At 39.6% G+C, this 13,335-nt stretch overlaps 1 protein-coding gene across 3 annotated transcripts in view; it reads left to right on the top strand.

Moving 5' to 3' along the window:
- The first annotated feature begins 359 nt into the window (after positions 1–359).
- Positions 360–13,335, top strand: part of LOC141438098 (protein shifted-like) — a 30,344-nt gene continuing 17,368 nt past the window's right edge. For 2 of the 3 annotated variants that reach the window (XM_074101769.1, XM_074101771.1), the window contains exons 1-2: positions 360–519; positions 12,445–12,596. In XM_074101769.1, the coding sequence (XP_073957870.1) occupies positions 12,446–12,596 (151 nt within the window). In that variant the 5' untranslated portion in view covers positions 360–519; position 12,445. Of the gene's footprint in view, positions 563–12,444; positions 12,597–13,335 lie in introns of all 3 variants that reach the window. The other variant, XM_074101770.1, reaches the window with a different exon arrangement.

Genomic DNA, 13,335 nt, shown 5'->3' on the forward strand with positions numbered 1-13,335 from the left:
CCTGACGCAAACGAAGGATCTACCTAAAATTAAGGGCTCCTTTGGCAACCATTATTTTCTAATATCCAGAAACAGAGCTAACAAAAGGAACATAAGTATAATAATTAAAAATACCATTGTTGCTGACCATAAAAGCTGGAAGATCGGACGGTAGCAGGTAATACCGTCGTAATGCCCTATTGACTCGGAAACACAAAGCCCTACAAAAAGTGGTCGCTCCTGGCTTACGCGGACAAAGATCGCCAAAACCCATCGCGGCCGTCACCACGTCCATAACACATGGCTATCACAAATTCAGTACACAGAGTCCAAAATCCTTCGAATAATAAAGTGGAGTGTTCGTGGGTTAACCCAAAATAGTGCAGTCTCAGTCTCTGTTGAACGCGCCGGGACAACAGACGCGTGCGCCGGAGTTGAATCGAAAACGTCGTTGTTTCGAAGTGTTCGCAAGTGCCATAAGTTAATTGGTGATTATGTGTGGAGTGGACTTAAATATTTGATAGTAAGGACAAAGAACGGGTGAGTCGCCGGGTTCCGCTAATCGATCGCGAAATTCGATCGGGTAAATAAGATCGTTGATCCCACTTTAAAGTTAATTGTTTGATCGATTCGAGGATTTCGATAGCGTTTTCAATCGGTTTACACTTCAGACTTGATCGGAGCGAGTCGCGAACCATTTAGCATTCTGTATCTTTTTGTAATTCTTATACGAGGACGAACCAACTAAGAAACATGAATATTATCATCGATTCGTAATAAAACTTGTCATAACATAATTTACTCCGGTAACCTAATCAGTTATCGATGACCCGGTACATTTTACGCCTAAAATGCGTTTGCGATACGAGATACTTCGCTGTACTGAGTTATTATTCAGTTACCGAAGTTTTTTTCTAAAACAAAAAAGGTGTGAAAGGGTGGGACGGCGATTAAGGCGTAAAGGCAAACAGTGGTATCGCGCCGGGCAAACAGCAGGCGTTATTAATAGGGCTCTAAGTATGGGATCATATGTTAAGGTACTCGCTGCACGGCTTAGGTAAGGCTGGCTATTCGTGGGCGATTTGTGAATGCGACAAAAAAATATGTTAGAAAAATATTATTGAAAACATTGCTATTATTTTAGTACATACAATAGGTATATCGCTCGTGATGCCTGAATTGATATACTTAGTTGCTGAGTGTCAGATAGACTTCCATATAAAAATAAAAGAATGCGACTCAGGCTCAAGTAAACTGATCAGGCGTAGGTATGTATGTTACCTACATATTACACTTAATTTCATTTATTTTGCAAAAATATGTCGTTGTTTAATATTACAGACCGATTTATAGATGGTCTCTTTCGCATTTAGACACTTTATAAAAGTGTTTCTAGTATATTTAATTTATTTTCATTAACTTTGTCGTTTGTTGGATTACTATAACTTTAGACTTGTCACTATTACTAATACATATTATAAATACTTGTATTAAATTTGTGACAAAATTTGCCGAATAGGTAAATGAATCCATCGATACTAGTAGGGTGCTTGATAATATGCCTCGCATAAAATGGTATATCCGAATATTTTTCTACTTACGATTTGGAGTCAGTCTTCCTACTTTTCTTCTTCATAATTGTATGTAAGTATTCATAAATTTGTAATTTTATAAAGAAGGTCATAAAAGTTCGTCCTCAAAATTTTTGATTGATAAATTGGGCCACTTGTTCTGTTGCATAATTGCACAGAAAAATAGTACAAAAAGGTTTATAATTACTGACGTAAGTATACATTATAATGACGTTATGCATTTAAAAAATTCGGAGTTATTGTCGGACAAACTTTATGATTACCTAGTGATTGTTATGGCATGTAATACAATTCTATGAAAAACATAATCGGCGATGCGATTATAGTATTTGTATTTAAATGTAAGAAAAAATATCAAAGAATCAAAATGTTTATTTTGCAAGTAGGCCGCAAAGTAGTGCTTTGAGAAAGACCTTATTGCCAAGAAGAATGCATCGTAAGAAACTTGGCAGAGAGTTATTTTTTCAAAACAAAACAAAGTATATAATTACAAATAAAATACATATAAATGCGAAAGTAACTCGGGCGGTCTGTTACTCTCTCAGACTTAAAACATTGAACCGATTGAAATGAAATTTGTTAGCGCCTTAGTTTAGGATCCTGGGAAGGACATAGGATAGTTTTATCACGGAAAAATGTAGTTCCCATGGAATAGCGATAAACAAATTTTCGGAGACAAAGTCGCAGACAACAGCTATTAAGTTTTTTTTATGAAATAGGGAGCAACGAGCAAACGGATCGCCTGATGGTAAGCGATTACCGTCGCCTATGGACACCTGCAACACCAGAAGAATAATCCGCAATAAACGTGTTAGGACAAAGTCGTGAAACGCGTCAGTCGCGCACCAATACCGGTCCTTTAGTCCGGCGCGGCAGCGGTCGGCAGCCGTTTTTTTTCCTTTTCCCCAAGTACCTGTTCCAGCCACGGTTGGTTAGCTTAACAAGTGCGCCAGAGGTGCAGCACCTTTTATCGTTTAATAGCCTGTTTAACAAACTCGGTACCGACTGGTTTGGTGTTGGAAAAGTCAATTTAGCGCGTCATTTTCCCTTTGAACGTCATCTCAAATTATTGACGTCATACTCAGTACTAAAATAGTTATACAAAAAATGCTAAAACAAAATGCCAATTGCAATCTGAAGCGGTTGTTTCTGTCCCGTCCGCTACGAGATGGGATCCTACATTCACAAACTTGCTGGATCTGGATTTACATGAAGATTTTTCACATTTCAGGAGCAAACATATTTTTTATATAATTTTTACGAATATATCGAAGTAGAAAGGAAAAACTACTAAAACGCCAAAATGCTACTATTGGGAAATTAATTTAAAAGTAAAAAAAAAGCTTAGCACTTTGGCGTTTCATGGTTTTTCCTTTTCACTATCGATATGTACCTATTTATGGCTTGCGGTGAATAAGACGTTGGCAATAGTTTTGAGAGTCCACGCGTTTCTAGCCTCTTAGTGTTGTATTAGGTAGGTATAATTGAAAAATATTTGATAAGTGCATAAATAACAATAATAAAAATAAAAAAATAAAAATAAATATCACGGGACAATTCACACCAATTGACCTAGTCCCAAAGTAAGCTTAGCAAAGCTTGTGTTATGGGTACTAAGCAACGGATAAATATAATTATATAGATATAGATACATACTTAAATACATATTAAACACCCAAGACCCGAGAACAAACATTCGTATTTTTCATACAAATATCTGCCCCGACACGGGAATCGAACCCGGGACCTCAAGCTTCGTAGTCAGGTTCTCTAACCACTGGGCCATCTGGTCGTCTAAATAATGAAGATAAAATATTAAAAAATTGTGTCAGAGGCCGTTTTACAAACAGAACCTAGGCATAAATGTGCAACTTTACTGTTTTGGTTCATGCTTATTTGCAATACTTTGAAGTTTTCAAATTATCCCTCTGATATTGCCGTGCCGTGCACATATATGTATATCTAAAGTTTAGATGGTCCAACCAGTAATGTAATACTTAAACGCTTTTAAGACTTTGCCAAATGTCAAAATTAAGATAATCGTTAGGAGTGGGCATTGTGCAGCCCTGGCCCGGTTTAGGCATTAGTTCGCGAAACCCCAACGGGTCGTTCGCACCGTTATCGCAGGATGCGTCCGCGCATTTTATTTTTATTCGCGACAAGGACTCCGCCGTTCAGTTGATACGTGGAAGAGTAGACGCGCCAATTAAGAATATTATTTTACATGAATCTCGATACACATTTTTGAAAGTAAAAGAAAGAAAGATATATTTATTTGGTTCCATCAGTATACCAGTCTTACACTAGGTAACAATAAAATTAAGTTACGTGGTGAAACGACAAGACACCAAAAAGGGCCTCCACTCACACGTTATGTGCAGCAACGCTGGTTTCGCAATCACATCGCTAGAATATTCCAAAATGGTAAAAATCTGTGACTTGATGCAAAATTTCAATTCAATTTTATTAACCCTAGACGTTTAATAGTAGACAATTGCTGGTTGAGTATGAAGCTGGCGAGTCCGTTAACCAATACGAAGTCCAGCCAAGACTGATATAAAGCTTTTCTCAAAAATGGTGAAGGAGTAAACTAAATAAAAATTAACTTTTTTCAAAATATATTAAATATGACATTTAATTTTATTCCAATAATTATTTATGCTTTCCCGCCTTTTCTCAAAATACTCAACTGACGAGTACGATCTATGTTTTAATTATTTGCTCCTATTTACAGGCCACAACCCGTATAACCTAACTTAGAAAAGCAGGAACACCCCCGACACAATGATGCAGCCTACCCGTTGCCACTTCAGCCACTTTTAACTCCATTTAATTAAAGTGCAAATTAAAACAAGTGGCCGAACGTTCAATTTGCCCGAGCATTCAATTAATTCGTGAATTGTGAGGTTTATTTATAGCTTGTCACACCGGGCAAGCCGCAAGCTGTACAGTACTTCACATGCAGAGCGAATTAACTGTCTGTTGCCAACGCCATCACGCCATGAGGACGCGGTTCCTTGGTGCGTTTAAATTTATATCTTTTACAATAGGTGTTACAAATTAGGTGGTCGATACATGCTTGTAGACAGAGAATTTGAGTACAGAGTATTCGAGTACTGATTTATCTGCGAATAAATTATTCGAAAACTTTTCAAATGACGAATGATTTATTCGGATAAATCCGCTAAAAACATTTAGGGGCTGTTTCATCATCCATTTATTAGTTAACTAGTCTCCGTCTATTCGAACAAAACAAATAGTGACGTCATCACATTTAACCGTCAGTTAAGACTAATCAATGGATGGTGAAACAGCCCCTTAAAGTTTACGTTACTTTATCTACACACAATATCATAAATTATTCCACACCAATAAGAATTCGATAATATTCATTAGGTTATTGTTATTTGTCGTTTAAAGTAAATTTTGCCCATCTCTGAGTGTAGGTCCGTGATATCAAGGTTTTATCCTAATGACCTACACTAGAGATGGCCAAAATTAATATATGCCCCAAGAGTACTTATAGGTGTCCCAATCTTATAGGTGTACGTCAAAGTTTACCATTTCAGCGGGAAAAAATTATAAGTCATAAATATTACTTATGACAATCTACATTATGACTTTCAAAAATTATGCTGCTGCTTAAATACGCACTTCTGCGCGACCGTAAAAGGAACGAGTGCGAATTGGTCAAGTACCTACTTGTGGTCAATCGAACACCACGCAGAGTAATGCAATGCAACTTGCACAATTCTTTCTGCGTCTAAATTGTAACTAAGCCAATGAAGTGATTATTTTTGCATATGTTTAAAAGCGACAACAAATAATACCTAATTGAAAGTATGTATAACGATTCCAATTCTTTATCTAAAAATAAACGTTCCGAATAATTTCAATAACAATCGCAGGTCGTATGTTTAGGTCATGGAACCCGAGGGGTTAGATAATAAAAACACCAATTTATTTGATTGCCATTTTAGATAAGACTAATTTGATTTGTTTTACTTGTGAAGTCTTCACGAAATGTGACTTTTTTTTTTTTTTTTATACGACTGGAAGGCAAACGAGCAAGTGGGTCTCCTGATGGTAAGAGATCACCACCGCCCATAAACATCTGCAACACCAGGGGTATTGCAGTCGCGCTGCCAACCTAAAGGCCTAAGATGGGATACCTCACGTGCCAGTAATTTCACCGGCTGTCTTACTCTCCACGCCGAAACACAACAATGCAAGCACTGCTGCTTCACGGCAGGATTAGCGAGCAAGATGGTGGTAGCAATCCGGGCGGACCTTGCACAAGGTCCTACCACCTGCAAAACCTGACCTGACTGTTGGTAAAGGGTTATGCAAGTTCAAAAGTTCAAACATAAGCAAACCTAATATTCAGGGTTGGGTCCTGAAGGCCTTACTTGCAGCCTTGGCATTCAAAACGTCTCAGTAATACACTGACCAAGTATGCAAAATGACTTGTTTATCTAATGCCATGATTACAAAATTGTCTAAGTTTCAGGAAGACTTGCTTGCAAAACGTCTAGGTCGTGAAACGCACAAGTAGGCAGAATGACTCTGATGTGTAAGGCCTTCATTGTATTAAATAGATTTACAAGACCAGACCAGACCATTTATCTACTTAAACATTATGACATTAAGTCGTTTTACAGCCAAGTCATTCCGTCTACTTTGGCTTATAGCAGTGACGCAGGTGGTAGGACCTTGTGCAAGGTCCGCCCGGATTGCTACCACCATCTTGCTCGCTAATCCTGCCGTGAAGCAGCAGTGCTTGCACTGTTGTGTTTCGGCGTGGAGAGTAAGACAGCCGGTGAAATTACTGGCACTTGAGGTATCCCATCTTAGGCCTCTAGGTTGGCAACCCTTGGTGTTGCAGATGTTTATGGGCGATGGTGATCTCTTACCATCAGGAGACCCACTTGCTCGTTTGCCAACCAGTCGAATAAAAAAAAGTGAGGGCCTTTTACAGACCAAGACATTTTGCTACCCGGACAATAATACAACTAAGGTGCTCTGCTGGCCACGGCTAAATGCAAGGCCTTCAGGACCCAACCCAATATTCAATCACGTTTTTGCGATTTGACAAAAATCTGCTTTTTTTTTTTAGTTAAGTCAGTTTCTTTCTCAGCATGCGAATATGTTCTTAACGGCAAATCACTGTGTTTATTATTAGAATACTTTGCGTGCGTATTTCCCAGCCTATATGTATAGGAAAACCACATCCTTTTGGAATTTCCAGAGTTGGCCACCTTTAACAATATCATGCGCTGTCCCCAATTTAGGTGACAATGACGACGAGTTAAGTTACTAATTGTTGCCCGCGACTTTGTCTACAATTCGTTTATCCCTCGCCCGCGGGAATTCTACAGTCGTTAGCCGAGATATTACCAAGACGATACTAAAATTATATGAATCGCACTGTTAAAAAGTTATCAGATCTCATGTCGGGCCAAGTTTCTAACTCGACACGGCCTAAGGCTAGGGCTCCACTGAGGCGGGGACGAGTGGAGCGAAGAGACGTGTGAGACCACAGATATAGATTACACTAGATAACGCAAACACCTCAATCTGTAGGAAAACCAACCGTGTAAATTTTTATATCTACTGTGACGTTTCAAGAGCGAATTAGCGATGTGAATTCCCTGATGTCCGCGCAAAATCGATTCAAATGCGCCGCCCGCCCGCGCCGTGGGGCTCGAGTCAGTCACTAGTTCATGATTAGTCAGTTAGCGGTCAATCTTTGTATGGGGCCAACTTTAGCTTTGTTCGGACACGCGAAGTAGATGCATTTGCGTAATCTAGTGTAATCATATCTGTGTGTAAGACCAATCCCTACACGTCTCCTATCCGCTCCGTCTCAGTGGAGCCGGATCCTAACTCTTCAAGCCTTGGTCAAAATATGTGGCTTAGCCGTTAAAAGCTGCTCTTCCAGCAGAGATATGTGATGCTCAACTAGGGGGGCTACTATGAGATTCGAAAATCGAAGTTCGTATACCGTCCCTCTCACTCTCGTATTAAGTACTTATACATATTAGCGTCAGCGGGACGGCAAGATACCCTTTTCGACATTTTGCACATCGTAGTATAGGGCCTGTTTCCACTAGAGCTGTGCTGTGCGAGGATAGGCAAATGAAGCGATTCTATTGATTCACGACATACGCATTCCTCGCACATATCTGGTATAAACTTTTTGTCGGAACAACAACAATTTCCCCGACATACAAATAATTCGATACGACAGATTACAACTATTTACAACTCGTATTTACGCCGTGCTAATTGCGGGTTATCGCCGCCAAAGTCCGCGGTCAAAACATTTATATTACAATAGTATTAGCGCGATAAAGTTTGGCGCCGTATTACGTTTCATAAACTATGTTAAAACTTGAGCACGGGGAAATAAGGTTTAACCACAGATACCTAAACAAAGATTCTCTAAACGTGATACAAAATTGGAAAATGAAACGAATTACAAAAAAAAAATGTTTTCATCTAAAGCAAAAAGATCTACACTACTCAAACCAAATATCATACTAATAAATAATAATAAGTATATAATACAAATTCAACCAAATATATTGGGGAGCAGGAGCAGAAGGAGCTATCTGTTTTATACAAAAAAACAATACCCACGCTTTATGAAATTGGGCGCTCTTCTTTACGTCACCTATAATATAAGTAAACACATCTGACCTTAATTTCGGAAGCATCTTTATACAATACAATAACATTGTCTGATAACGAAACATCCTAAATAAAAAAAACAATGATTAACACGAAACAACAGTAGGTATTTTATGTACATTCGAGAACTGAATTTTACGAATTTAAAAGTGGGTATCTACAATTTATAAATAGTAAACAAAACAAGAACAACGTAAATAAGTACAGTCGAACAAATTGAATCATGACCCAGGGTGGAACCTTTGTGCTACTAATGTCATGTTGACATCTCATACTTTTGCCTAGGAAATCATAGTGAAATTGATGATTAAAAGGTTACAATAACAAAATAGTAGGATTTTTTTATGGGCCCGCGTGCGAACTATGGCCCAAGCCCTCTTGTTCTGAGAGGAGGCCTGTGCCCAGCAGTGGGACGTATATTAGGCTGGGATGATACTTACCTCCCATAGACGTAAAGTGGGGGTGTTTTTAGGGTTCCGTAGCCAAAATGATAAATACGGAACCCTTATAGTTTCGCCATGTCTGCGTCTGTCTGTCTGTCTGTCCGTCCGCGGCTTTGCTCAGAGACTATAAATGCTAGAAAGCTGTATTTTTGCACGAATATAAATATATAAATATATCAAACTTTCAAGGAAAACTAACGGCTAAGTTTGCTTGAGAATTATTAGTAGTTTAAGGGCTGTTTCACCATCATTGATTTTAGTGTTAAGTGACGTTAAATGTGATGCCGTCTCTATTGTTTTGTCGAATAGACGGAGACGGCATCACATTTAACGTCACTTAACACTAATCAGTGATGGTGAAACAGCCCCTAAGAGTACCTAAATAGCAGCCTAAGGTATAAAATATACCTAAACTTGGAAGATACTATAATATAGTATAATAATTGATACGAAATCCTTAGAAAAATATTACTTGATTTTTTCGTTATGGCTACGCGGAACCCTATTTTGGGCGTGTCCGACACGCTCTGGCCGGTTTTTTTTATACAGAAGATCTGAAAAAAAAAGTGTGTGCGTTTGTATGTTTTTCGTTCTTTCACGCCGCAACGGAGCAACGAATCGACGTGATTTCTGGCATAGCGTTAGTAGTTTATGGGTCAGAGAGTGACATACATAGGCTACTGTTTATCCCGGAAAAAATCACAGTTCCCGAGGGAACAGCGCGCGATAACCGAATTCCACACGGGCAAAGCCGCGGGCAAAAGCTAGTTGTTTAAATAAAAGTAACATAAGCTCAAAACCATGCCTACCTACCTTAGATCAGCCGTACAGGATTTTTATTTTTTTCTCGTCAAAATCGATGTTTGTACGCCACCGCTACTTGACCAAAGTTTTGATTTAACTGAGGCGGGGGGAGATTTCCGGAGCTTTGTTTACTAGTGAAATTGACTAGATGGCGTTGGCGATTTCACCACAGTCGCAAAGGATCATCTTACCCCAAGGGATCAACTCTTTCCCCTAGACGCAAAATTGGGTAATTTAAAGGAATTCCCACGGGAATTTTGTGAAATCCCGAAAAGTTTACATTACCAAATTTAAATACGGCACACTTAGTGTGTAGACTGACAATGAGTCGTAAACTTAGGGCTGTTTCACCATCCATTGATTAGTGTTAACTGGCGGTTAGGTATGATGCCGTCTCTATTTGTTTCGTTCGAATAGACGGAGACGGCATCACATTTAACCGTCAGTTAACACTAATCTATGGATGGTAAAACAGCCCCTTAGTAAATAAAATCTAGAGCATGCATTGCGCCAAATGGCTCAACAATGCAATAGGCACTTTTATGTTAAATACCTAATCCGAGTAAGTACAGGTATAACAAATAAAAGTTGCAATAACATAATAAGCAAATCGTGCAAGTCTTAAAATAAGCAGTGTCAAAAAAACGTCCTATTCAAATCGCATAACATAACAAGCATGTAAAGAGATAGAAACTCCACCAGATAAAATGGTTGAGCGCCCCGTACAGGACTATCGGTGCTCCTTTTTTTGTTAACACCTTTTGTAAGTATAATTTGACAGCGGGAGCGGGATAGAAAAAAACTAGTAGACATTACGTTCTGACAGCTTATATTTAATGAAGTTGTCCGCTTTTGGGGGCCCGCAGTCGTAAATAGGACCATTTCACACGAGTCCTCTATCAATTTTTTTTGGACGTCCAGCGCGTATGCGTGTGTCAAATATTTAAACAGTTTGTTGCCGATACCACCCGATACATGCAGCTAGAGGCGCTCCCAAGTCGCCCAAGTAATTGAAACGTCGCGTTTTTGACGTTAATAATCAAGGGCGGATCCAGGACTTTCTTCTGGCAGGGGCACAAGGGGTGGATTCATGTATTTTGAAACATGCTCTTTATAAATCTAGTATTAAAACTGCGGCAAAAAGAACATGAAGAACATGAAACGAGCATAAAGAGCATGTTTCGATTGGTTTTTTGGAGTCCTTTTGTATTTTTTATTTCAACTCCAAATTTGTTACTTTTACGGGTATCCCGTGAAACCATATCGAAAATACAAACTGAGACATGGATGCACAGAAAAACCAGAAAAAGAGACCAACTCATCCATCCATCCATGCATCCATGTCTCTGTATTTTCGATATGGTTTCACGGGATACCCGTAAAAGTAACAAATTTGGAGTTGAAATAAAAAATACAAAAAGACTCCAAAAAACCAATCATAATTTGATTGCTTAGTAGCGACATCTCTTGTCTGGGTGAGCGGTTGGTTCCGAAAGAGTGTGACGTCTATCGACGCCACATAGATGTCGCTAGTGCTGCTGCTTAAGTAGCAAAGTAGAAATAAGCAACCTGAGATATGTATGCATAGGAAAAATTCGTATCCAGATTCCTGTCCAGCAGTGGTGTAGGGGTTAAAGCACGCAGCACGGAAAGCTGAGGACCTGGGTTCGATTCCCAGTGCTGGTCTCTTTTTCTGGTTTTTCTGTGCATCCATGTCTCAGTTTGTATTTTCGAGATCAATTTCGCCAAATATCTGTTAGAATCAAATCACTCTTTATTAAAATTATCACTTATTGACGTTGACTGTACCAGGGTGGAACCTTTGTGCTACTAAGTGCTACTATGTCATGTTGACATACCAAACTTTTGTACTTTTGAATTGATTTTTAAAAGGTTCCACTATGGCTCATAAATCAGTTTATTCGACTGTACGGAACCCAAAGCCCTAATCGCCCGAGTCACCTTACCCAAGTTTTTTAACTGTCCGGGGTTCCCACGCCTCCCTCGGGCAGCGCGTCCAAACGGTCCCAATCAATTATATTAAACGTGATAATTTTACCTTTTTTCCAGTTTTTGTGGGTTAGTCCGATTTTGTACAGTTGACAGACAAATTATACGCCTGTTAAACGCTACGTTGTTTACGTTCCGATTGTTATTTGTGGGCATGATTCGATTTGACGCGGTTTGAAAAAGTGTTTGGGCTTGTGTTACTTGTTTGTGACAGCTTTTGTTGTAGAGATTTTTAATTAATTTTAATAGCTCTATTTGAAAGAAATGTAGAGCTGATAATACTCTTTTGTAATTATGCTCTGAAAATATGTAAATAAAGCCAGATAAATTCTTTCAACTCAATTATTTACGTCACGTATAGGTAGTGCCACGAGAGTTGAAGTGAATGATTACGTACACAGCTAATGAAGAACTGATTGCATAAAGGAGAATGAATTTTCATTGAATAAATGTCCCTCTGTCGTTACATGATGCACTTGTATGCATGACCTCAACTCTGGTGGCACTACCTATAGTACCTGACTGAACAGGACAAACGCCATGTTAAACCAGTGGTCAACTGCTGGTACAGTTTCCATCAGATATATCGAAGCGGCCAAGGTGATCAAAAATAATTATCGAAACATGAACTCTAATACCTTAATAATAGAGTGCCTGGCTTTATTTATTATTGTCAGTTGCAGATAGAAAAATGCGTCGGACGACGTGGCGTGGCGTCGCGTTTTAGTAGCGTGTCAGCGCCTTTAGTATCGCACCGGCCCTGTACTACGAAGTGCAAAATTAGAACTTCATATCTTGCCGTCCCGCGACGCTTATATTATTTAATACGAGCGTAAGAGGGACGGTACGATACTAACTTATATTATCGTATTTCTTTGTAGTCCCCAAAAGCTTTGTAGTTACTAGCGTTGTGTTGTTTGCAGCATGTGGGGCGCGGCAGGGCTGGGCGCGCGGCTGTGCGCGGGAGTGGCGCTGGCGATGTCGCTCTCGCTCGGCGCCACCCGACGCGAGCCGAAGGACCCCGACTCCGACATATCGCTGTGGATCGACGAGCGGCAAGTGCGCATGTTCAGCGGTAAGACAGCCCTTTCATCATTATCATTAACTGGCTGGAAGACGTGCTCTACCAGGCAAGGTCGTCCTCAATAATCTTCGACAATCGGCTTCCGCGTAGGCAATAAGGATTCCTCTGAACTTTACCAAACCATCTGTTCATCTTGCGAGTGTTAAGGGTGAATCAATCCGCAGACTTGGGAATCTGTACACATGGAAACTAGTAGGCATGGGAATCTGTCGGTAGAAAGGGCGGATCCAGCTTTAAAGTGCCCCCCGCCCCCCACTCTTTTTGTCGCAAATACAAAAAAACATGAATTGAATTTAGAAAAATATGTACTATTATCCGGCCCTTAACCCTCCCCTCTGGATCCGCCCATGGTCGGTATAGATGTGTCTGTAGACATGCGAATCCGTAAACAAAGGGAATGTGCAGACATGGGAATCTGTAGATATAGGATTCTGTAGGTACTGTGGGGACTGTGACTTGGTAGAGCTTAGGTAATGGGGATCTACGCGCGTGGCTTTAACTCAGTTCAAATAAAATGGATATTTCTTCAGTATACTGCTTTTATTTTAGAGCTTATAATTAGATTAAATAGATAGATCCAGCCGCTCAGGCATGTATACCGCTGTCAATCGTCTTTTTAAAGTCAAATTCTAGAAACATACAATATAGAAATACTACCATTATACATAATAAAGTCAATCTAGCCTGCCAGGTGGTCAGTTTTACCACCTGCCAGCGGTATACAGCCTAG

The sequence above is a fragment of the Choristoneura fumiferana genome, chromosome 18 (genome assembly GCF_025370935.1).
Source record: "Choristoneura fumiferana chromosome 18, NRCan_CFum_1, whole genome shotgun sequence".
Lineage (NCBI taxonomy): Eukaryota > Metazoa > Arthropoda > Insecta > Lepidoptera > Tortricidae > Choristoneura > Choristoneura fumiferana.